The following is a 25,965-nucleotide window of genomic DNA, read 5'->3' as shown; positions in this document are numbered from 1 at the left end:
AATCAATCTCCTCCCTGAGCTGCTACTGCTGTCTGGAGAAATACCCCAAAAACAACCAATCAGAGCCAGGAGGCGGGGCTTAGCGCTGGCAGTCAACCTTGTGTATGCGCTACTCAATGTGCTAATGTTGGAAAAACAACTTACCATTACAGGAAAAACATTTTTCTGCCATCATCAGTGGCTATGCTAACCAGCATTAGCATTTGTAGCAGGCTATGTTGTGAACTAGCTGTAGCTTAGCAAAGAGCAAGCAGGAGAGGGTGAGTACAAGAGTGATTGACAGCACTAAGTCCCGCCTCCTGGCTCTGATTGGTTGTTTTTAGTTAGAACAAGAGGCAGAGATTGATTTTTTTTCACAGATTATTTGTCTTGTATTAAACTGTCACAACATAATGATCATTTTACCAAATGTGTGAAAATATTTTTTATAAACGTCACAACCTGCAGCTTTCAGCCTCAGATGACAATTTAGCTTCTCTAACCTGATGAAATATTAGAAGCCGCAGCATCAGGACGCTTCAGGCTGCAGCGACGGAAAACAAACGGATCGCCTGGATTCTCCGTCCAGATGATTCAGGAACGTTTCAGGAACAACTTTGTTCCAGCAGCAGAATCAGCTGCTGGTTTCCTGTTCTCTTCCTCTCAATCCTCAGATCTAATTAAGAATCGTCTCTTTTCCTGGAAGGCTCGCCAGCTGCCGTGGCGACATGGGCGCCGCGGCGACGAACGAAGCCACAGCGGCCGGTTGGATTCAAACTGAATCCTGTCAGATTCCTGCGTTTGTGCATCACAGTCGTGTCTCTTGTGGCAAAACAGCATCTAAAAACTTTCCAGGAAGTTTTGATCTTTTCATTAAAGTCGGGCCGAGTGGCTGACAGAGAGGAGACAAATGATTTCCTGAAAATTAGACGTTGTTATTGTATAACAATAAGGTCCAGACCAGCGTTTCCCAATTCCGGTCCTCAGGCCTCCCTGCTCTGCATGTTTTAGATGAGCCTCTATTCCAGAGCAGCTGATTGAAATGATTTCATGACCATCAAGTGCTGCAGAAACCTGTTGATCACCCAAAGATTCAATCCAGGTGTGTAGCAGAAGGGAAACACCTAAAACATGCAGGGCAGGGAGGCCTGAGGACCGGAATTGGGAAACGCCGGTCCAGACCAAAGTCGGACTCAATTAATTAATCGCGATTAACTAAAAATAATCGTCAACTAATTTAGTAGCAAATTAACGGGAGTATACCGATTCAAAAAAGGACTTTAGCTGAAAGAACAACGAAGAGCAGTAATTAAACCAAACTACACAAAATATGAACATTTTCACTAAGACAAAAATATTCATCTGTGAATCTGTTGTAGCCAGAACTCGTCTAGAATCACATTTAGATCCAGTTCAGATAAATGAGTTCTCAACCGCAGATGCATTTATTGTGATGTTTTTATTTGTCTAATTCATTTAGTTTTAATTAGTTTTTGGGGAATGTTTGCTGGTTATTAGTAGACTATTGTTTAGTTTTAGTTGAGTTTTTATTAGTTATAGCAGTTTTAGTTTTTCATTCTTGTAGATCATTTTTAGGATCATTTGATCTTAAAAAGATCAAAGGTAATGAATACTCAACAGAAAATGTTATTTTCTTGTGTGTAATTTAACTTAGTGGCATTATGTTTTATTCCAGTCAGATCCAACAGATTTTAGCACTAATAAACTTTATTTACAACCAATAAATGTCACCATTTGATTGGTTTACCAGATTAGAGCATAAGCTAATTCTCGTCTGAAGTCCGATTTGTATGGAATGGTCCGATTCTGACCCATAAACGAACCTGTAGATCATCATGTTCATCTGAGTCTGACTCACATTCATTGAGCTAGCTAAATGTTTAGCTTGTAAACTAAATATTTAGCTAGCTTCAAGCTAGCTAAATATTTAGTTAACAAGCTAAACATTTAACTAGCTCAGAGCAAATTAAATGATGCATCGTTTAGCTGAGGATCCATTGGTAAACATCGCAGTGCCTTTAAATCGGCTCATCTTTTGTTTTCAGGGCAAATGTTTTTCAAGAAAAGAAGAAATGACAGGAAGTGATTCGAAATCAGGAGTTCATAAAAACCAAGCTTTTATTTTGGTAGTCCACTTCCAGTTATTGGCAAGTGAATTTGGATATTGGTTAAATATTTAGCTCCATATTTAGCTTCATTTGCTAACTGAATATTTAGCGTGAAACCTAAACCTGTCGGTCAGTCGACTGAACCGGTTTCTGTTCGTGTGGAAAAAGTCGGGGCAGAAAGCATTCCCAACCATCTGGCCTGGTTTTGGTCTGGCTTTGGTCCCGGTTTTGGTCTGGTCCTGGTGTTGGTTTTGGTTCTGGTTTTGGTCCTGGCCTGGTTCTGGACTCCTCTGAGTCCAGGGAGCTGAATGAGTGTGACCCTGACGGAGCGGCTGGACTCCCTCAGCGCGGCTCAGCCGTCATTAGCCGCTGCGCTGACTCAGCGCTAAGCTGCTGGATGAGTCACGGCCCGGTTCTCCTGACGACCCGGCTCTGCTGCTTGATTACAGAGCGGGACGATGATCCACACAGTCAGCGGTCGCCGTGTGTGGCGTAAATATTTAGCTTCTCTGGAACTAAACGGCTAAACAACCCAGAAATCCCGTCAATGGATTCAGGATGTAAACAAACTGTGCTGCAGGTCCAACCGGGCCCAGGATGTTCTGATCCAAACACTGGGTCAGTGTTTTTCTAAATGCTCTGTCATGACCTTTAACCTTTAACCTGCTAATAGAGGCCTAGAAACTGACAGCAGTGGGCTTATTTTTGCTAATCTGCTGTAGCAGACATTATGTCTTGTTTAGCATTTTTGCTAACTTTTAAAACGTTTAGCACACTTAGCGTTACTTAAATTAATTTTTCAGAATAAATTCTAATTTACTTGGCTATTTTCTAAACTTTCAGTGGAATAAAGTTCAACATCTGTTGAGTCGTTAGATGTTTATATTCATGCTCTTATTTTGAAGTCTGTTTACGCAGCAGCAGCGTTTCCTCTCCTCAGTTGCTACCTTGTTAATATTATTTTGGTCTAATCTTCAGTCCCTGCCGTCGTCTTTCTGCCTCGGCGTTGTGATCACACTCATCAGTGAGTTTTTCACTCTGACATCGATCGGTTGTCAGATGCATCGGATCAGCAGAACCCGGCCGATACTGTCTTTAGGTGTTTCAGCGGTTCAGTTCTGCTGTGACCCAGAACCAGTCACGGCCCGGTCCGTGCAGCTCTGCTGTAATCCTCCAACTATGTGCAGATGTTGCAAAGTTTGTTTTGTAACTTTACAGCAGCGTGACGATGACCCAGAGATGATTCATCTGCTCTGGCCCGGTTCTGGCCAGATCAGGCCGGTTGCATAATCAAGAAAACTCTGAGTTGTGCAGCTGAGCAGGAAGTGAAAGCAGCAGGCCCGGCCGTGGATCCTCCTGCAGCAGAGGGAGGAGGAGGAGGAGGAAGAGGAGGATCCCCTGGAGGTGCCTCAGCCGCTCTCAGTGACGTTGTGGGTCGGGTTCTGCCGGGCCCGCCCCCCTCTCACCGCGGGCCTTACAGGAATTCCCCTCATCGTCACTCAGAGGAAACCGCGCGGCGCCGCCTCAGCTGATAGGCAGGAAACACACACACACACGGAGCGGGTCGGTCCCGGGACCGAGTCCAGAACCCAGAGGAAGAGGTTCTGCTCTGCACCGGCTGATTCTGCATGTTGGTTCCTGTTGGAGTTTCTGGGACGGTTCTGCTTCAGGGCCCGGTTCTGGTCCGATCGGTGGAGGTAAGGTTCTGAACAAAGACAGGAAGCAGGCGGTGCTGTCGCAGCGGGTCGGCGGAGCCCCACAGCTCCCATTGCTCCCAGTTTGTTCTGTCCCACTGGTTCTGGTTCCAATGGAGTGGGCCGGGTCCAAAGCTGCTGCAGCTCTTCGACCCGTTGGACCTGTTTGTTCTGGAAGCTGCAGGGTCCGGTCCGGTCCGGTTCAGCAACTGCTACGGCTTTTTATTTTGCACTTGAAGGGAAAGTAAAATTTGACAGTTGATGGTTTTAATGGGTAAACTGGGAGGTCATTTCCTGAAACGGGACCTTTATACTTCCTACTGGTTGCCTAGCAACAGCTCCCTGCAGAAACAAAAACACAGCAGATAAAATCTACCTTTACTGCAGGTCGGCTGTTTCTGAACACCTGAAACATCCTGCAGGTCCAGAGAAACGTTTGTTCTGGTTCTGACTGCAACACAAGATCAATCAGGTTAATCATGACCAATCAGTAATCGATTAACCATTAACTGGTTTAGTCAAAAAAATAGAAAGTCAAATCTGTACAAAATTACATTTTGCATTTAAGATAAAAGCAAAATGTCTGTAAATGTTTTACCCAGAATCCACACTGTTCAGGTTGGTTCTGGTGGAACCGCCTGTTGCTCCCAGCAGGGGTCCGGTTTGGGTTCTGGTTCTGATGGACGTTCTGGTTTCCTGTTTCTCTCCACTGTCGCCTCATGCTTGGCATCCGGTTGATGACCAGGTTGGGTGGGGTCACTCCATCGCTGCGTCCTCCATTTTGTTTTTACGAAGAGAGCGCCACCTTCCTGCAGGCCTCCTCAGAGAACAACGTTACAGTTTAAGTTTCTATTTCCAAGTTTTCAGCTGTTTGACAGAAGCAGGAATATTTGAGGACAGGAAACCGAACTGCTGCCCTAACAGACTTCAAAATAAGAGCATGAATATAAACACCAAACTACTGAAGAACTCTTCAGTTGGTGACCAAAACCCAAATATTTATTACTTTATTCAGCTGGAACGTTACAAAACAGCCGAATAAATTAATTAGTGCTTTCAATTTATCTGGAATAATTTATTTAGGAGAATTTAAATGTTCGCAAAAGTTTTTCTCTATTAGTGGAAGTTTGTGAACCATTTAGCCAATCATTAGTGAGGGTGCATGCTTAGTTCTGACCCTACCTGGATCAGTGACCATCCAGAATATAATAATAACTATAATAATAATAATAATAATATATACACAGATATTTCTATACATGTTTGCTGTTGCAGGTTTTAATGGTTCCACAGATTCAGGCTGATCACTGCTGGAAATCCTGTTGTCTGCTGGAGGATATAAAGATTTATTTATTACTTCAGGGTGGAAAACTAATCCACCTTTCTGCTCTCACATTCAGGTAGAAATGCTCTGACCTGTTAGCTGCAGTCAAGCTACAACAGCAGCTCCTCTACAAATGTTTCATAATTGTGGCAGCTGCAGTCAGAGGGAGCTGGAGGAGTTGATTTTCATATTCTTCCCCCACACACTCCTAGCCGCCCGCTCCGCTTCTCGTTATTTCAGGTTTTAACTGGGAGCCCACGCGGCCCCATAATCAGCGGCCTGCAGCTTCCTGCGGGGGCAGCAGCAAACCTCTGCAGAGGAGCCACTACCAGATGCCTTCTTCTTCTTCTTCTTCTTCTTCTGCTGCTGCTGCTGCTGCTGCTGATCGGGGCGCCGCCCGGACCCGGACCCGCCTCTCGCTCTCCTTATGCATTATTGAGAGCTGCAGGTTTGGGCCGGCGCTCGGCATTCTGTCCACGTTCTCACTGCAGAGCAGGATCGGCTCCAACTCCAGCGCTCCACTTTTTATTCTCGTTTTACATTTGTTCCCACCTCCTCTCTAAATTATTTAACAAATCTCATCTTGCAGCCGTACCTGACGGGAAAAATCGAGTCCAAATAAACAAAGATGAGGAGCTGCAGATAAATCAGATTAGCTTCCAGTTTTTAATCTGTTATGATCTGCAGTTTAATCCGTTCTTCAGCTTCTTTCTAACAGCTTCAGCTTGGCTCTTTGAACGTAGTGACCTTTGACCTCTAGCCTGCTAACTGAGGCCTGTAGAGTCTGATTTGGAGCTGTGGGGTTTCAGCTCATTTCTCTGAGCTTCACGCTCTGACGTTGGGCTGAATCTTCTGGGCAGGTTTGGATGTTGTTGTGTTTCCACACCTGCTGGTAGAGAAATGATCCCAGATGGTTCTGATCTGCAGAACCAGCCCGGTTCTTATTCCGGGTCCAACATGGAGCCAACAGAAACTCCATGCAGATGGGGAAATGTGCATGAATCTGGTTTTTGAATTTTAAACTCCTTTTGTCTCAGAAGTTTTCTCACATTTTGTCTTTTTGATTATTTTCTTATCCGGAGGATCTTTGGTTAAAGGAGCAGATCTGCAGGGATCCGCTGTGTGTTTTAGGGATCCGCTGTGTGTTTTAGGGATCCGCTGTGTGTTTTAGGGATCCGCTGTGTGTTTTAGGGATCCACTGTGTATCAGATCTCTGCAGCAGCAGCTTCCTGTTGTCGCTGCGTTTTGTAAACAAATGCTGGTCGCTGGTTTTCTGCTGACAGCAAGCCTTTGTTTTGCAGCGCAGGGTGGGGACGGCGTTATGTAATCGCTGGAGAGAGAGACGGAGGAGGGTGTGCCTGTAGTAACACACACACACACACACACACACACACACACACACAGGATGACATAATCCACTGACCTCCTCCACTCCAGAGTTTCCTGGCATGGATCTGGGAACATCCTGCTTTCTTCCCTCTTGTTGGTGTTTGTGTGTTTCTGTTCCAGGATGTTTTCAGGGTTTCCTGGTTGGAGAAGAAAATTTTTCTCTTTTCTGAAAATTTTCAGATTTAAATGAAAAGGGGACAAATTGTTTCTGGTTTTTCCTGCAGAACTGATTCAGTTCTGAACCCAAACTAACACCAGCTTAGGTTCCTAGAACCTCTGTTGGGTTTGTCGGTACTTCATGAGTCGGGTTGTCAGAACCGGTCCAGTTTAACAACATTCATCACTTTAATGAGTTCAAATATCCAACACTCCTCCAGAAAATATCCAGGTTCAGATTTCATGTTTTACAGAAACAATGAAGTTCAGACGGTTCTGGTTCTACAGAACCTACAGACAGAACCCGAGAACAGAGGAAGAACAGATGGAGGATAAACGAGTGTAAGATGAAAAGATCTAAGCGTGGATGGAGCGATGGTTTAGATTCTTACCGTAATGGGTCGCGCTTCCTGTCGGAGCGTGTTGCACTTCCTGTTGGAATGGTTGAACTTCCTGTTGGAGCGTGTTGCACTTCCTGTTGGAATGGTTGAACTTCCTGTTGGAGCGTGTTGCACTTCCTGTTGGAATGGTTGAACTTCCTGTTGGAGCGTGTTGCACTTCCTGTTTATAATGGTTGAACTTCCTGTTGGAGCGTGTTGCACTTCCTGTTGGAATGGAGGCGCTGGTTCTGGTTCTGCTACCTGATCTGGATCTGGACCAGCTGAGAGTTTGAGCTTTATGGTACCAGTGCTGGTTAGTATCACCAGAACCAGAACCAGTTCAGAACCACACATTACAGCAATGGAAGACCTGGAGCAGAACTTCTGAACCGGGCTGGTTCATCCATACCCGGTTGGATCAGAACCGCTTAGTGAACATTAAAGTTTTCAGCCCCTGGTTCCTCTTTGCGCCTCACATCAATAATTCCAGCAGCAGTCGGTGCATCGGTCCGTTTGGGTCAGACAGAACCAGGCTGCTGACCTGCTGCGTCCTGGAACCAGGCAGAACCAGAACCAGAACCAGAGCTGGGTGTTTCCCAGCATGCAGCAGCAGCAGCATCGTCTCTGCAGCGATGCTGAAAACGTGTCTCTGCTTCTCTGTTGCAGATAAAATCGAAGAGGCGCAGAAGGAGCTGAAGGATCCGAATGGTTCACAGGAAGGTAAGAACCGACTCGACCGGTTCTGTCCGGGCGGACTGGAGAGTTTCCACACCCAGCAGGAGGAATCTGAGGAGCTAAACATGTTTCTGCAGCAGCAACTGGTCCCAGTTTGTTTTCCTGTAGTCCCACTGATCTGCAGCTGAGTGGACTCCAGTGCTCCCAGTTTGTTTTCCTGTTGGGCTCTGTGGGTGTAGCCTGAGGGCTTAACTGGTTTCCAGTAAGAGAAGCTTTAGCCTCATCCAAGAGGTTTAATATTCTGATGGTACTGAACCTAAAGCAGCGCAGCTCCTGTCCTACTTATTCAATAAATTAGCAGCAAAAACAAGTTTTGAATTGTTTTACAGTTTACAGTAAACTACAGTAAACTGTAGTAAACTAAAGTCCCACTAAAGTTTTTTTTCCCTTTAACGTCATAAAGAGACGGACAGGAAACATCCAGCGACTTTTCACACTAAAACTTACTTGGACCAGAGAAATCTTGAAATGTTTTGGAGAAAGGTTTTGTTGATGAAAACATTTTATAGACCAAAATAAATGAATAGATAGAAAACTTTGACCCAAATCAGGAACCTGCATATTCATTATTCTTCCAGTGAGGTTCAAGTTTTTAGAAACAGTCGGTAGCAGCTGCTGCTGCTGAGGGACAAACAGCCAGTTATTATCTTTAGGGGTTGAATACTTTTCCACACAAGGGCAGGTTGGTTAGGACAGATTTATTCCTCTTTTGAAAGCTGCTTTTTCGATTTCTACAGTAAATGTTTGAGTTTGAAAAAAAAGTTTTTTATTTGATCATCTAATATTTATTATTTCCTCACTTCCTGAACAAACTGTTTTCCTTCATGTTTAGATTTGGTTTGTAAAAGAAAGCAGCTATGGGATGTTAATCTGCAGTAAAACACTGACGGACATTTTCTCTTTGATTGGTGATAAAACCATTAAAACCATTAAAACCAGTCCTATTGGTCGACGCAGGCAGATGAAGAGCAGGAGATGTTTGCAGACATCCAGTTTCCTGCCTGATGCTCCTGTTTTGTGTCTGAAACCGTTTCAGAGACGGTGTTTATCTGTTGCTGAGGGTTCCTGCACAGCTTGCCTGAAGAACAGATTAAGTTAGAGAAGATCAGGCAATCCTTAATCTAATTATGTCTACAGAACTTAAAGGCCCCTGAGCTCATCCTGGGAAACACCATCACAGGCCAGGAAACTGTGACGGAGCACAGCGAGCGTTACGTAACCGTGTCCTGAAAAACCCCAGCCCGGTCCGGTGCTGAGGCTGCAGGGTTCTGATCAGCTGCTTCACAGAACCAGAACGAGTGTTAGACACGACAGAAACTTTTTTTTTTTTTTTACCCCCCCAGGGGGTCTTTTGTGGGCTCTAGTGTCCCTTATATGACAGCAGGCTGACAGGAAACGGGGGAAGACATGCGGCAAATATCGTCGGGTCCGGGAGTCGAACCCGCGACGGCCGCGTCGAGGACTGAAGGCCTCCAAATAAGGGTCGCGCTAACCGCTACGCCACCACGGCACGCCCAGACACGACAGAAACTTTAATAAATCTTTAAAGAGTCTTCTTATGAAAAACTCTTTGTCAGATTTTGTAACAAATTAGTCGAGTCGAAGGAAAGGACATCGGTTATAATGCTGATCGGGAGGTGATTTTCAGCTGACGAAGCGTATTTTTGCTTTCTGGTCAGGACTATAAAACACTGAATGATAGTTGACCTTCTATCGATGTGTTTGTTTCTGTCTCCACAGGTGTGTCTGAGAGCAGTCAGAGGGCTGCAGACAGCATAAAAGGCCTGAAGAGGAAAAAGGTTGTTGGAGAAAATCAGCTGAAGAAAAATCCCAAATCTCCTGTGAAGAAGCCCCTGAAGTCAAAATCATGTGAAGCTGCAGCCCACGACTCGTCACCTAAAGACACGAAACCTTCCTCCTTCCCCACCCGCCCCTCCAGCAATCCACCAACGTCTCCAAACAGAAAAGAAGACCCAGAAAATGTTGTACGAACTGCAGCATCCCTCGAGGAGGGGTCCTATTTTTCTGATGCTGAGAAGGTGAAGCAAGAGTCTTCTAGGCCTCCGTCACGTGAGCCCTCGGACAGCAAGGAGAGGCCGCAGGTTACTGCCGAAGAGCCTCTTGCCAAAGACAGCAAGAGCCCAGAGCACGGCTTCGTGGGAGAGTCGTACCGCAGCAGCGACCCTCTGGACGTCCTGCTGAAGGCGATGGAGCCTGACTTCAGCACGCTGACTGAGAGGAAAAGCCCCTCGCAGGCCATGGCCATCAATAAACCACCTGCTACTCTCTATTCTCAGCTCAGAGGGGGAGTAACTCCTCTCCCTGCAGTCAACCTAGGTCTCCAGACGCAGCCTCCCCACATGCAGACCTATTACATTGACAAACAGGGGAACGTCATTGGCATTGCAGCAGCTCTGCAGGGAAATCTGCAGACATCACAGCAGGGAGCACCACAGTTTATGCCAGTTGCTTCAAATTCAGAAAAACCCAGTTTGCACATGAACTTTAGCACCGGACCACCAGCTCCAATGGGCACCAATGCTTTGCCCCAAAGCCAACCCCCAGTAGCACAAACATGCCAGTCTATTCCTGCCAGTGTTCCCAGCACCATTCAGGTTCCAGTAACGCCGAGCAGCAACCAGATGCAAATGACCACTGTCATGAACTTCGGTGCTGAGCAGGTCGCCAAGGACCAAAAACTTAAAAAGCCCGGAAAGTATGTATGTGAATACTGCAGCCGGGCGTGTGCAAAACCCAGCGTGCTGCTCAAACACATCAGGTCTCACACAGGAGAGCGACCATATCCCTGCGTCACCTGCGGCTTTTCCTTCAAAACCAAGAGCAACTTATACAAGCACAAGAAATCCCACGCTCACGCTATAAAGCTGGGGCTCATGGCACGCTCTGAATCCGGAGGTGGATCGTTGTCTCAAGAATCGGACAAAGCTGCTGGTACACACTCAGAGGCAGAGGAGAGTGCTGACAGTGATGAAGAAGGTAGCACAGCCGACCTGGATCCAGATTCTACGCAGAGCTGCACAGCTGCTTCCTCTGAAAACAGTTTGCAAGGTGCAGGCATTACACCCTTAGAGTTGAACTTACCAGTAAGATCCTCCCCAAGTCGGAGGGCCCACGAACCTAAAGTGACGGCAGCTCTTCCAAAAGTTGTTGTGTATCCAGTTAACGCGTCTCCTCTGAGGGCAGATAGTCCAAGGGTTACAGGTGCTGCACCTGAGCAAGCTGCTGCTCAAAGGCAAAGAGACTTTCAGGCTACAAATCTGAGACCAGGCATTCTGTCCTCCCTGAAGGAGGTGGAAGGTACAAATCCCTCACTGGACACTGTAAGTGAGGATGAAGACCAGCAGTGCAAGTCTCCCCTGTTGGGCGGGCATGCTCAACTTCAGCGGCAGCAAGCTACAGACTTCTCTCAGCAGCAGCAGCCCAAGTGTTTGCTCAGTCCCCGCAGTTTAGGAAGCACAGATTCTGGTTACTTCTCTCGCTCTGAAAGCGCCGACCAGGCCATGAGCCCCACAAGTCCTTTTGTGAAGATAATTCCCCCAGTAGACCTTGACATTTCCAAGAATACACTTCCCAGCATCCCTGCCTTGGCTGCAACTTTAATGCATGTAGCTGAGCAAAAACCACGACCCCCAGAAAGACAAATGCGCCCACCACTGGAAGCCACTGCCCGCTCCCTGGAAGAGCGCATTTCAAAGCTGATATCCGACAATGAAGCAGTGGTGGATAACAAACAGCTGGATAGCGTTAAGCCACGGAGGACCTCTCTGTCCAGAAGAGGCAGCATTGACTCCCCCAAATCATACATCTTCAAAGATTCATTTCAGTTTGATTTAAAACCAATGGGAAGGCGGTCGAGTTCCAGCTCAGACATCCCTAAATCCCCATTCACCCCCACAGACAAGTCAAAGCCAGTGTTTCTGCTCTCCGTTCCTTCCCCCTACCCTCCAATGGACTGTCTGCCAATAACACGAAGTAACTCCATGCCCACCACGCCTGGACATTCAGCCCTACCTGTCAACGTTCCTCCCATCCCCCACCCTCTGAGGGTCTGTCAATCCTTTGATGATAAAATTGGTTCCCTAAATGATGAGGTATTCTCATCAGCACCACCAACTCCAAACCCTGCCATGCATTCTCGCACTTTGGTCAGACAGGTAGCAGTGGAAGATTTTTCCACAAGTGAGGGTCATGGCCTCCCTTCTGTTCGCTCCATGGATGAGGGCCATCATGGCCCGAGCATCTCCGCTGACTTGATGCAGAGGAGCAAGTCATTTGAACACAGTCAGGACAGAAACAAGAAGCCACAACAAAACAAAGGCACGATGTATGAATGTGAAACTTGTCGGAATCGGTACAGGAAGTTGGAGAACTTCGAAACTCATAAGAAATTCTACTGCTCAGAGCTTCGTGCCCCAAAGAACAAGCCAGTGGTTGTTAAAGAAAGTGATCAAGATGTTTTTCACGTCGGCGTACAACACCCAATCATCCCAAGGTCAACAATCGGCTCAGGGATACTGGATCAACAGACATCAATCAGGAAGAGGCGGAAAATGAAAAGTGTTGGTGATGAGGATGATCAGTCTCCAACTGACACCATCCCACCATGCTCAGTTAGTTTTGAGTCTCCAATAGATCCTACCAACAGGACATTCTCTCGACATTCTCTAATAGTAGAGGTCCAGCCCAAAAACAACCAGCCAAAGCTACCTCAGATCCAACTTGTAGCACGAGGGATGAATACAGATTCCAGACTGTCGCCCATTAGAGAAACCCAGAACAGCAGCTCGGTGAAGGGAGAGCTACCTAGGCAGGGCAGTGGGACGTCAGTGATTAAACACACCAACTCTCTGACCAGCCACAGCTCATTTGAGGCAGACTCTGTGGATAGGGTCTCTCCAGTTATAACCATGGAGAAGGACTCCCTGAGTGAAGCCAACATAGAAGGAGCAGCAGCTGGCTCCGCCAAGACCTACCATGAAAAAATGACCAAATCCTCCAGTACTGAATATGGAAACCAAAAAAACGAGCAAAGCAATGATGGCAGGCTTAGTGTTAACTCCACGCCTGTCCAGTCTCGTCTTGTTCGCCAAAGCAACATCCAGGTCCCTGAGATTTTAGTCACAGAGGATTCAGACAGGGAGCATGAGACCCAGGCTGCCGAACCAGCAGACAAGCCTCCAGATCAGTTCAACTGGCCTCAGAGAAGCGAGAGCTTATCAAAGTTACCGGCAGAGAAACTTCCTCCAAAAAAGAAAAGGATTCGGTTGGCTCAGATGGATCACTCCTCAGGGGAATCCAGCTTTGAGTCTACTCTCTCACGCAGCCTTAGCAGGGATAGCAGTCTCTCTCGTTGTTCCAGCATCTCTGCCTCTTTCGATAGAGATGAGCTCTCTCGATCTGAAAGTCCATCCAGAGCCGAGAGTTCTGGCAAAGCCCCGGATACCCAAAGTCTGTCAGCAGCTTTCAACACCCTTGGTGTGCCTGGAATCATGAGGCGTGCCGCATCTGAGCAAATCACCTGTACACAGCCCTCTGTGGAGATTTCAAGTGATTATCGTAGCAAGTCCTTTGATTGTGGAAATGTGTCTCCCAGCAGGTCTCTGTCACCTGTTGCTCAGCCAAAGACTGGACAACTCTCCCAGGTACCGCTTATCGAAAGGAGGCGAGGGCCACTGGTTCGACAGATGTCTTTAAAGATTGGCCCAGAAAGCCAGCAGCCTGTGCGGAAAACCGTCATCCCTGCAGACAAAGCTCCCATCACAAACGTCAGCTCTTTTCCACAGAACAGATCCCAGCAGATTCACATATCCAGTAGACGCCCCGCATCTCAGCCATTCATACTTCATCCTGCAGAGGCACCCCTGCAAAAGAATGAGCAAATAGTGCAAAGTATTAATCTAGGAAGTCCGACTCAGCTGCCACAGGTCCATGGTCTTCCACACCCTTGGCATCAAACGTCAAGGGTTAAAATTACCCAGAAGATCCAGCAGCCGCTCAGCCAGATCACAGTGGGTCGGGAAAGTGTCCAAAACAAAACTTCCGTCTTTGAAGACAAGAAATGTTTCGTTCCCAAATATCAACTTCAGTGCCCTCAGAGATCAAGCCAAACATTCTCCTTCTCTTGTGCACAGGGGACTCAGATCGCGTTGCCAATTTTAACTATTCCAATAGCCAATCCCATGCTGAGTATTCCCAAATCATCAGATGTAATACAGAATGTTTTTGTTACCAGTCAGCAAGCCTCTGAGATCAAGACCAAGACGGTTGTCTTGGCAGCTGAGCAGCAGAAGAATCAACCAGGACCTGTTCCACTGCCACAGATCCTGATTACTCATGAGCAGATGCACCCTTCTTCCTCCCTGTCCAATAAAAGCATCCCGGCATCGTCTCACAGCACTGTCGAGACCACCCCTCAGGTTGTGTTGACAGCAAAGAAAGACGTTCCTCCAAATCACCCAGACCAGGTCCCTTCTTTCTGCACTCAGAAACTGGCTTCAGTAACACTTTGCCCCCAGCAGGAACCCACTGCTTCCAGTAAGCGCATGCTTTCCCCTGCCAACAGTCTGGACATTTACATGGAGAAGCACCAGAAACGGGCCAAGGATGAGCATGGGGTGGCTTGTCTGACAGATGGAAGATCACTTAGTTACCTCAATTCAAAGATGTCTGAGGTGACACGACAGAGGAAACTGATGCTTGTTCGGCAGGTTTGCACAACAGAACCGGCGGACAGCCCCATCGAGACCGAAGCGCCTCCTCTGCCTGACGTCAAGACAGCTTCTGAGAAGGACTCGGAGGCCACAGATGATGTGAAACCCATGTCACCTGATGGTTCTGGACTGGAAAAAGACAAGAGAAGTGTGATTCCGGAAGAGTCTGTTCTCACTATTACGAAAGGGAGTCAGGACACCTCCGTGCCCAACACCTCCCTAAAGCCCCACGAAAAAACTGAGGAGCAGAGATGGTCCCCGGCCAAATCCCTGATCCGACCTGCTAGTTTCCATTCCGGACAGGGGAAACTGACCACATCGGTATCGATGGTGAACACCAAGGACACCCACCGCCTGTCTTTTCCCAGCTTAAAGACCACTACCACCTTCACATGGTGTTTCCTGATGAAGAGAAAACCTCTGCATGTCCAGCAGACTGGCCTGAAGACATCAGCTTATACTTCCTGGACTGTAAACCCTAACAATCCCAACCCCCTGGGGCTACCCACCAAGATGGTGATGTCTCTTTTTGACTCCAAGCAGAGCTCCAAGAAAATCCACTACACCTCTGCTATAAAGACGAGTGGGAAGTCGGACATCCTGTCGTACTCAGGCAAACTGAAGGACATCATGCCCCGGGTGAGTCTCTTTTTAAAATATCTCACACTTCCACTAATAGCATAGCTAAGCTTTTGTTTAGCGCTTTTGGTAACTTTGAAAATGTTTATTCAAATTATTGTTAACAAAACAGCAAAGTATTCTAAAATTCAACATCTGTGCTATTTATCAACTGTTATTTCTTATAGTAATAAGACGTTTATATTCATGTTCTTATTTTGTTTACGCAGGAGTTCAATTTCCTCACTTTCTTTTTTGTAAAGAAAGGAACAAATTAATGTAAAGATTAACACACATGAACTGCTTTGGACTGTTTCTGTTAATATTCCTCATGTTCTCCAACGATGATGTGGTTCATAAAATGTTTGTTCTGTACCCAGCATGCACCAGTAAACACATTAAAATCTACTGATGTCCTGCATACTTTCTGACCATTACGCAAAATCAGCAACAGAGTTAGCAATACTAAACAACTATAAAACTCAGATTATGAGTGAAAGGTCTGTTCCAAAGAATCACTTCCTGAAGAGCAAACCATACAGGTAGATGTGTCAATGAAACATGAATGATTGAAATTAGCGCATTATCCATTAGCTTCCAATAAATACTCTGTTGGTGTAACACTTTGGTGTTAGCGATGCTAACGTTTATGATTAGTACTTCAGGGTTAGCATAGCAAGCTTTGTAGCTTGTGGTACCCACCATTGATTTTATTCAATTGCATAAATTTATGACTTTACTTTCTCCTTTAGGTTCTGGCTGCCCAGAAGTCTGTGTCAACAGAACCGAGAGGTAAACTACAACCAGAACCTCAAACCAGTAACGATTCAGACAAGGAAGTGACCCCTTCAGCAGAACCACGGCGCATCAAAATTTTTGACGGCGGGTAAGACTTGCTCTGTGATTATCTTCGCAGAGGTTTTCTTGTCGCCTCATGGATTTCATAGTGACCCTGCAAACCCACAGATACAAATCTAACGAGGAGTATGTGTACGTGCGCGGCCGTGGACGAGGAAAATACATCTGCGAGGAGTGCGGCATTCGCTGCAAGAAGCCCAGCATGCTGCGCAAACACATCCGCACCCACTCGGATGTGCGGCCGTACCACTGTGTCCACTGCAACTTCTCCTTTAAGACGAAAGGTAAGAGGCCTCAGCCTAAATAGAAGATAAATGTTTGTCTGGGTTTCACCTTTTTCTACTTGTTAGCAAAGCAGATTCTCAGAAAATAGGTTCACATGTCAGACCCATAAAACAATTTTTTATATATTTATTTTTAAGGTTTTATTGGCTCTATTTTATTAGAGAGTGGTCAGACAGGAAAATGGACAATAAGAGAGGTGGAAGACATGCGGGTCATCAGGCCAGGACTTGAACCTGTGACAGCCGCGTCGAGGACTGGGCTGGCCTTTTACACGGCGCCACTGCAGCACCCCACAAAACAGATTTTTATTTCAGAAATGCTCTGGAGAAGAGAGTCAGTAACAGCTTCTACAAGGAGGATTAGCTACAAAAGGCCATTGTTAAAGACGCTTGTTGTTCAGAGTTCTGTATTCAAGCAAAGTAATAAGTTGTTTACGAAAATACATCCATATTACAGGCATAAATTCATTTTGTCTGAAAAAAATTAAAATGATCTGACATGTTGACTGATGTGTTTCTAGTTTAACCTTGCAAATATTTTATGTCACATATAATATGTATTATAAATATATTGCCATTAAAAAACTCCTGAAAACTTCAGCGCTCTCCATGTAACAAATCTGCTGCATTTGTTATTAAAAAAACAGAAGAATTATTTTGCTGATGTCGCACGTGTCCGACAACCTTGTGACCAAAGTCTGCGGTAGTTGTGTCGGTCTTGGAGCAGAGACTTCAGGTGACAGATGGGAGCTGAATCATTTAGGATTTAAAACCGTTTCCATGGTAACAACTTTCCTCAGCAGGTCTGTGTATGACTTCACATCATGTTACGGATTGTGGCACAGAGGTAGAAGCGAAGCAGAACAAACAAGAGTTTGAATTAATAGCGTTATTTATTAGCGCTCGTCAGACATTTGAGTGAGTTTTAATTTAGTGCGTCACATTTAAAATATTTAAAGATGCTAATGCCTGAATATTGTTTATATTAAATGCAAACTTCAGACTCCTAGGCAGGGGCGTATTCAGGAAGTTTTTCAAGCGGGTTAAGTGATGATCTTTGGGTGTTACCAAAATAAAACCCAGACAAGAAGCAGAGCTGGAATAAACTTTGTAAAAGTGAGTGACTCAAAATATGAAGGCCATAAACATAAATAATTCAGACTAATTTAAGCTTTTTATCTTCTTAAAGGGGCAGTATTTATTGAGCTTTACATCATGTTATAATTTTATTTCCTGGACTGTTGCCTCGATTATTTCATGCATGTTTGAGAAATTCTTTAATCTCCATTCAGCTGCAAAACGTCTGGGTGGACCTAGCCCCGCCTTCGAGGCGCAGCTCCTCCTCACAGAGGAGCCCTCCCCTACAACTCAGCTCCTTCAGACTAGCCAGCACCAATTAGCAAACGCCTGGAGGAACTAACTGCTGCTCAGAGTAACGCTGATAAAAACCCTAAAGGGTTATTAGAGGAGCCATGTTGGGATGACTTCCTGGAGGCGGAGCTTCAGAAAGAACAGGAGCTTCTTAAAGAGACAGAGACACAATTTCAAGGCGTTAAAATAAGGGAGTAAAATTTCTTTAAGACATATTTGATAGTTTTTAAAGCAACTGAAGATAACATAGTTAGTTGATTGTGCTATAAAATGGCACTATGTGCCAGAAACATACAGAATACTAAACCTTTAAGTTGTTATTCACTAAAAAATATTTGTTTTTGAAACAGTCAATTTTATAAATTAGCTTAAATTTATGTCCAACAGTTTTAGGTGTACATAAAACTGTCGAAAAGAAGCTTTTATGTTTGTTGCTGCTGCAAACTCCTCAGATCTGAATTAGATTGGATTTGGTGGGAAAGCTGCACTGAGCATGTGCAGCAGGAGCCGTGCATGGCCGTCACATTTACTTTAACGGAGCAACTCCAGCTCTTCCCAACTGTTCCAGGCTGTAAAAATGAAAGATGTGGTTCCACCGTCTCCAGCTATGATTCATCGGTCCTGATCAAACTTCCCACGCTCCGCTGCAGAACAGAACCCAGAGTCAGCAGCCCACGTTCTTTTAAAAATGTCTTCATCAGTTCCTCAGCTTTCCCAAACAGAGCGCCCCATTATGTAAGCTCCTTTCCAGCTCTTCCACCTGTAACCTCTCTCTGGCTCTGTCTACAGGGAACCTGACCAAGCACATGAAGTCCAAGGCCCACAGTAAGAAGTGCATGGAGATGGGGGTGCCAGCCGGGGCGGTGGAGGACCCGGACGCAGAGGACTCTGGTACGAAGCTCCGCTGGATGACTTAATGTTCAAACCAAACGACTGGCTTCTCTAGCAGAACGCTCAGCAGGACTCAGAGGCGGCTGGTGTTGCTATGCGGATCAATAGTTTTGCCTCCGTCTAATTAGGAACTCTAAAAGCAGCTTCTTCCTCTGGTAACTCAGAGGCCATGTGGGCGGCAAGCACTGTGCTCAGAAAGAGGAAATTGCGGCGTCTAAATTTAGAAAAGGAGAGCGAGCTGCCTGAGAGCGTTCTCTGGTCCGAGTTTGTTTTTCCTCTCCTGCCTGTAATGGAGCCGAGGGGCTTCCTCCTTCCAATCCTAACCCCGACCCTAAATCCTTCCTTACAGTTTATTTACGGTTTTATTTAGGCTGAGGTGGTGTTAAACCACAGGTGCAACAGTCATAAAGCCAGATAAGATGCTGAGTTACTTGTTGCTATGGTTATCTTTCCAGGGGAAACTGGAGCCCCAACATCATCGCTTGTGCAAAGTCTCAACCTTTTCTTCAGTCAGATTTTCATAGTTTATGAAGTTTTACTGCCTGATCGTCTGATAGACTTGGTTAGATTGGAACCAAAATTGCAACATTTGTTACATTTTGTGTTAAATGATCCAAACCCTTTGTGCAACCTGTTCCCCTCCTGGCCTGTGGGGGCGCTGCACCAAGAACCACGGAAGGAAACGACACACAAACCTCTGAAGACCCTGAGAGCAACTTCCTTCTTCACCAGATGGAAACAAGATGGAGGCGTCAGATTTTAGTGGTTGGAGGATTTCTCTTTAGTCTTTGGCTAAAGACCAGGAGCCATTTCTGCTGCTAGCACTAGGCTAGCATGCTAGCTTTGGTTGTATTTACCCAGAATGCCCTGTGCTGTAGTCCACTTCCTGCTTTTGGAGCGGTCTCATGTTCATGTTCAAACTGAACCAGAGTTCACTTCAACAGAACCCAGACCGAGGTTTGGAAGACCAGAGGTCAGAGGTTGGTTAGCGTTCACACCTCATAAACTGAATCAGACTTTCTTGGGAAACAGACTGCCGTTGGGTTGAAGTGGACTGAACAGGGCTGGTATGATAAAACCTTGAGGTTCTACGCTGCATGAGTGGCCCGGTCGGTTCCTTCGGTTCAGGACTGGAATATTGTAATTTTTACCATAAAATAATCAGACACTGTTTGCAACATTTGACAGGAAACATTCAGCGTTGACGTCGACTCATGAGGTTTTTCTGCTTCAGGTGACCGAAGTCATTTGAGCAGCACCGACCGCCAGGACTCGGATGGCGATGACTCGGACGGGCCTGATGATGAGGAGAACGACGATGAGGAAGAGGAGGACAGCCAGGCGGAGTCGGGCCTGTCCACCAACCCCTCGGTGTCCGCCAGCCCACAGCATGCCTCCTCCAAGGAGGCCGATGTCCCGCCCAGCGCGCTGCTCGCCCAGATGTCCATCAGCGCCGTGTCTCTCCCCTCGAAGCCCCTCGAACCCTCAGACTGCGTCCTAGTGACCTGCCCCGCCCCCCTAGTCCTCTCCCCACCGCCCGTCACCGCCACCGCAGACTGCTGCCCCTCCGACTCGGACTCGGTGCACATGATGAGCCCCGTGTCGCCCTGCAGGCAGATGTCCATCGACTACCCGGACTTTGACGGACCCGTTAGTCCACCGGCGCTGAGCCGCGGCTCCAGACCGCTGCAGGTGAGATGCTCATGCTCCCTCCCTCCTCTCCTTTCCTTCCCTCTCCCCCCTGTGACTCCTGCCTGCAAGGCGCCGCCACAGACCTCCTGTCCGGCTGCACCAGGTATCAAACCCTCCACCTCAGCGCTCCGTATGGAGAAGCATTAGTGCCAAAAGTAAGACAACTTCCCTGTAGCAAGAGGCTACATCAGGGGTGTCAAACTCCAGTCCTCAAGGGCCGCTGTCCTGCAGTTTTTAGATGTGCCACAGGTACGAAATGCTGGAAGGAAATGGCTTAATTACCTCCTCCTTGTGTAGATCAGTTCTCCCAGCCTTGCTAATGACCTAATTATTCTATTCAGGTGTGGTGCAGCAGAGGCACATCTAAAAGTTGCAGGACAGCGGCCCTTGAGGACTGGAGTTTGACACATGTGGGCTACATCTATGCTGATCTGATATCCCGGTATCGGTAGCCAGGATGTTTGTACATCTTTAAAAAGTCTTAAATTTATGTTAAAAAGTAAGTTGGTGTCTAATTAATCACAGGTTTTAAAGTTTTTCTTTAATCTCGTATATTTGATGTATTTTTCTCTTCTACCAGACTTTCTCTGTCAGCCAAAAGTTTGAGTCGTACTCCTCAAATGTTCTGTGACCCAAGGTGGTTGAGGCTACTGCTAAGTCACTGCTAACACACAATAGCTATCTAGGTAGTTTTATTTCATCTATCATGAGAAAGTGAAAAGATGGCTGGATGAAGTTCATACATTTCTGTGGAGATATACGTCTTAAATTTTATTTTCCCTGGGTAACAAGTGCAGCCTCACTAGCGTTAGCCCTGGATAGGCTAACAACTAGCATGCCTACACTGGTCACTCGCTGGTTTTTCTTCTTTTTCTGCTGTTCATTAGCACAGATATGTTAGCATTAGCCTTGTATAGGCTAGTACATCTATCTGTGCTAGGAATGCTCATTAGCTTACCCAAGGCTAATGCTGATAAGTGTAGGGAATGCATGTAGCCTCCTGCTACAGGGAAGTAGCCGCCCCTGGGGGAGCATTAATATTAATTTTGGCGTTTCATTGATCTGAATGAACCCTGACCCCACAGCTGACCTTGGTTCTGATTCTCCACAGAATTCTGGACCTGCAGCGGTGAACAGTGAGTCCAGCACTCCGGTGGACCGCAGCACCCAGACGTCCTACACGCCTCAGCTGCAGCTCCCCCTGCAGGCGGCTGCAGAGACTCACCTGTTCAGCCACCTGCCGCTGCACTCGCAGCAGCCGGCCCGGTCGCCCTACAGCATGGTGCCGGTTGGGGGGATCCAGCTGGTTCCGGCTGGTGTGACTGCCTTCGTCCCGCTGCAGGCCGGGCCGGTCCAGCTGACCATCCCGGCGGTGGGGGTCATCCACCGGGCCGCCAGCCCGCTACCGGCGCCGAGCTCCCCGGGTCAGGTGGAGGGCGGGCCGGCGGCGCTGGGCGGCGTGGTGCCGTGCTTCCCGCTGGGCCCGGTGACGGGCCTGGAGACGCTCAACCTGATGGGGCTGGCCAACGCGCCGGGCCTGACGCTCAACGCCGCGCTGGGCCTGCAGGTCCTGACGTCCGGCCCGGCTCCGCAAGGCGCCGCCCAGAGCCCGGTGCCGGGCCTGCAGATCGTCAACATCGCGCTGCCGGCCATCATCCCGTCGCTGTCCGCCCTCAGCCCGCTGCCGCCCGGCGCCGACGCCCAGCCGCCAGCGACACCGGAGCCGCCAGCGGAGAAGGAGGAGGGACGGATCCCCCCCCGGCAGAACCCAGGAGCCGGCGCCGACAGACCAGAACCGCCGGCCGGCCCAACCAAGCTGACGGACGAATACAACGAGGCGTCCAGCGACGACGAAGATCGACTTGTCATCGCCACCTGAGGCCGCCGCCTCTTCTTCTTCTCTTCTGTTTTTGTACTCGTCACTTTTAAGGACCGAAACACTCGAGCCGCGGCTCTCCTTCCAAAGCACAGATGCTGATGTTGTTACGTGCAATCATCGTCCGACGACCAACCGTTTGTTTTGTACATGCTGTAAAGACGATTGTGCCTTTTTGGAGTTCAATGTAAATAATCCGCTGGTTGTTTGTGTTTATTTCAGATTTATTTTGGAAAATTTGACCCGTAAACGTCGACGGACTTCTTCATGTTTGAGTGAATCTCTATGGATTATGGGGCAAAAATGTTTGTGTACAGATGTTGTGTTCAGCTATTTATTAAAAATCCATCTAGTGCACATTTTGATCCATAAGTCTATATAGGTATGTGCATTATGGTAGCTTTACATTGCTGTATGAATATTCTTAACTGTATCAGTAAATATTTGTTTATGAAGCTTTTTGATATCTTGCTGCATCTTTTAGAAGAAACTGAACAAAACAATCATATTTCACTATTCACTGTGAATTTAAAAGGTAAATAAATCCAGTTTTATAGCATTTAGCTAAAAATAAACCATACATTTAAATTTAATATACAAGTACATATACAGCTGTGAAAAAGTATTTACACCCTTATAAAAGTGTTGAACCACATTTTTTGATTTAGTTTCATCAGCCACACAGAGACCTGATCTATGGAAAACCGTTTCATTCAAAATTAAAGGAATATTCCTTAAAATAAAACATATTTAAAGAAATGATTACCTTATTTTATAAATTATTAATTCCATAATGGTGTTTTTATTTTCTGACTTTTATCTAGTAAAGCAACTTATTGCATTGGCTTTAGTGAAATGGAGCCAAAAACTACAAGTCTATGAAAGATTTACAAAATAAAACACCATTATGGAATTAATAACAAATAAATGCTAAAATAAAAATATAATCTTTTAACATTCTATATTGTTAAAATGTTGATAAATATTCAATGAGATATTGAATATTTATCAGTAACAGTGTTTGATTTTGAATAAAACGGCTTTCCATAGGTTCCTACTAGGCCTCTGTATTCCAGCATTAACCCAAACAGAACCAGTCTGATGACTTGAAGTAGGCTGCCTCAGTAGGTTGTTTTTGGAGTGGCCTAGTCAAAGTATGGACTTCAATCTAATCGATGTGCTGCAGTATAAGACGTTGTTCCTGCTGGACAACCCTCCAAAGTGTCTGATTTAGTTCTGCAGGTCAAAGTTCATCCTGAAACAGAAAAGACTTCATCAATGCCAACCTCTGACCACTAGGGGGGGTAATTACTTTTTCACATCGCACTCATCGCGTTTGGATCACTTACTTAGTTAATTCAGCATTTAAAAACAGATTTCTGTTTTTCTTTGGCTTATTTTTGATTTAAACATTTAAATGTGACTAAAAATCAGAACCAGGAGAAAAAACATGTAAGGGTGTAAATACTTTTTCCAGCACTACATTTCAATAAAATTATTCTGAATGATAACTGGTCCATCACCATCGAGACAATTAGTGAAAATGGTTTTAAGGTTTACAGAAATGAACTCCTACCGTGAAGCATGGTGGTGGCAGCATCATGCTGTGGGGACGTTTTACTCCACTCAGATTTCTTCCGCAGTATCAACCTGTGGGTGTAAATACTTATTAACGGCTTCATTAAAATGTTTCTGGTGAGAAATGAGAACAGATTTTTAAAAAGCTGCTTTTTGCCTGTTCACTAGGGGGCGCCGTGCAACAAAACACTGAAAAAAGTATTTGGTAAAAAGTAGTGAGTAACTATCAAATGTTTAATATTTAAAAATTACATCAGCAGACGGATTAAAATATAAAGGAAATATATGGAAATTTTGGTATTTTAGAATGAAAATAATTATATGAATTACATAAAATCAGACAAAAGAAAAAAATCTATTTCTTTCTATATAAAACTGATTTAACTTTCACACAATTTGGTGAATTTTTGGTTCAAAAAGTTTGAAAATTACTCAACAAAATTAAAACGCAAAACGTAGTAAAAATAATCCTAAAGTAATTTCGTCCAAAAAAGTGGGAATAAATAAAATGCAACACCAGCTTCTGTTTATGAGGTGGATGGGTCAGGTAGGTAAACTACGGCAGGCCACGTTACCATAAAATCACTTCCGTCTGACGACCTGTTATGACATTGCAGACATCTAAAAATGAGTTTTGACTCGACACAATCACATTCTGACTCTTCTGAACGGTAATTAAAGATATCATCAATCACATACTGATGAATAAAAATTCCTTTCAAGATGGCGTCACCTGCTTCATTATGTGACGAATCACACAATTCAAGTTAACTCAAACTTAATAATGACATTTTTAGAAATCTGAATTTCTAAAAACTCCTAGCTAGCATTTCTAAAAATCTAAATATTTCAGGAAAATCTGTGAAATTCTGATTTTCCTGATTTGTGGTGTTTAGTTTCTGCAGCTGACCTTTGACCTCTCTGCGTTGCTTCAGGTCGAACAGCTCAGAAGATTGCTTACAGCTGATTGGCTCATTCTGCGGTGACTCATCCATCCAGAGCCAAACCCAACAGCGACCCCCGCAGGAGGACATGTGTCACTGCAGGTGACAATCTGAAGAAAACAGCAGCAGAATCAGAAATTAGCAACAATTTCTCACTTTAATCACACATTAAACTATTCAGGACAGTTTAAAAGCTCAAAAATAACATTAAATGAAACAAGTTTTCATGGTTGTGTTTGTCTTTAGTCATCGTTTTGTAAACGTCATAGTTTAACTGCTGCTAACAATCAGCCTTCACAGTCCCATCACAGGCAGGGGGCGCACTCCTTAAAAACACCTTTATACACAGAAACTAGCATCAAATCCAGCAGCAACTTCAGCCATCAACACAGAGTCTCCTGGGACAAATGGAAACTCTCCCGAATCTAATTTAAAACTTTTTCAATGTTTTTTTCCCAAATTATTTTTAAAATAATTATTAAATTAGAAATAATTAATTAATTTAATTAAACATTAAATTATTTTTTTAATAAAATAAAAATTTAAAAAGTTAAATATTAAACTTCCAGGAAATAAAGAAACATTTCTGTCAGCCACGGTTGTTGCATTTCTTTCTAAGCCTTTTGCAGGTTGAGGAAGGACGGACTCGTTAGCTGAGAGCGCCCCCTGCAGGACAGCCAGAATAAAACGGACTCTTTTATATAGACCGAAACCAGCAGGAAAAGCTGTAAGTGTAAAGAGGATCCATGGCTGATGTTCTGCTGGTTTGTTCACAGAGTCGTTTCCTGCAGTGTTACGTTGAAGTTTACATCAAACAATCACAGATAAATGGATTAAACCAAACTGGTTTCAGTGGTTTTACCCCAGTAAGAATGAAACTGGTCAGCTTGCTGCTGTTTGTCCTGCAGTTTTCACATGAATCCCTGCTTTAACTGAACCAAACGAACGATCTGCAAAAACACAAAATATTATCAAATATTTTAGTCTAGTTTCCAATCCAAATATCTTATTACACCTACAATAAGACAAAACTAATTTACAAGTAACTTTTCAGTAAGATATAATATTATATTGATGAAACGTGGCAGACTTTGTGTTTTTGCAGTTTGATCCAGATGCATATAAAAGCTGCAGAGAACAGAAACGCTGCGTGTTTATACATATTTTATTTTTAGTATTCATTTGTACTTTTTGCACCAGAGGAATGTTCTATTCTGTGAACTTGTTTACTGGGAATGGCAATAACATTGGCACTTATGGTTTACTCAGGGGTCTCAAACTCCAGGCCTCGAGGGCCGCAGTCCTGCAGGTTTTAGATGAGCCACAGGTACAAACC

At 45.4% G+C, this 25,965-nt stretch overlaps 2 protein-coding genes across 5 annotated transcripts in view; one reads left to right on the top strand and one right to left on the bottom strand.

The window, feature by feature from the left end:
* The window catches only part of hivep1 (human immunodeficiency virus type I enhancer binding protein 1), a 39,845-nt gene extending 17,274 nt beyond the window's left edge, over window positions 1-22,571 (top strand). For all 3 annotated transcript variants that reach the window (XM_023344447.1, XM_023344448.1, XM_023344449.1), the window contains exons 3-9: window positions 7,718-7,771; window positions 9,527-15,156; window positions 15,888-16,021; window positions 16,102-16,277; window positions 18,438-18,539; window positions 19,774-20,231; window positions 21,343-22,571. In XM_023344447.1, coding sequence (XP_023200215.1) covers window positions 7,718-7,771; window positions 9,527-15,156; window positions 15,888-16,021; window positions 16,102-16,277; window positions 18,438-18,539; window positions 19,774-20,231; window positions 21,343-22,110 — 7,322 coding nt within the window. In that variant the 3' untranslated portion in view covers window positions 22,111-22,571. The remainder of the gene's footprint in view (window positions 1-7,717; window positions 7,772-9,526; window positions 15,157-15,887; window positions 16,022-16,101; window positions 16,278-18,437; window positions 18,540-19,773; window positions 20,232-21,342) is intronic.
* LOC111610394 lies at window positions 3,812-7,707 on the bottom strand. Of its 2 annotated transcripts, XM_023344451.1 has the most exons (4): window positions 7,064-7,707; window positions 6,550-6,652; window positions 4,401-4,619; window positions 3,812-4,253 (listed from the first exon to the last, which is right to left on the bottom strand). In XM_023344451.1, the coding sequence occupies exons 1-3, from the start codon at window positions 7,403-7,405 to the stop codon at window positions 4,417-4,419; spliced, it is 648 nt and encodes a 215-aa protein (XP_023200219.1). In that variant the 5' UTR covers window positions 7,406-7,707; the 3' UTR covers window positions 3,812-4,253; window positions 4,401-4,416. The 2 variants fall into 2 exon arrangements, with proteins under 2 accessions (XP_023200219.1, XP_023200218.1); XM_023344450.1 differs by lacking the exon at window positions 3,812-4,253 and having other exon boundaries at window positions 4,354-4,619.
* Window positions 22,572-25,965: the final 3,394 nt, after the last annotated feature.

The sequence above is a fragment of the Xiphophorus maculatus genome, chromosome 13 (assembly GCF_002775205.1).
Source record: "Xiphophorus maculatus strain JP 163 A chromosome 13, X_maculatus-5.0-male, whole genome shotgun sequence".
Lineage (NCBI taxonomy): Eukaryota > Metazoa > Chordata > Actinopteri > Cyprinodontiformes > Poeciliidae > Xiphophorus > Xiphophorus maculatus.
Note: the sequence above shows the minus strand (reverse complement) of the source record. Positions and strands in the feature narration are given on the sequence as shown.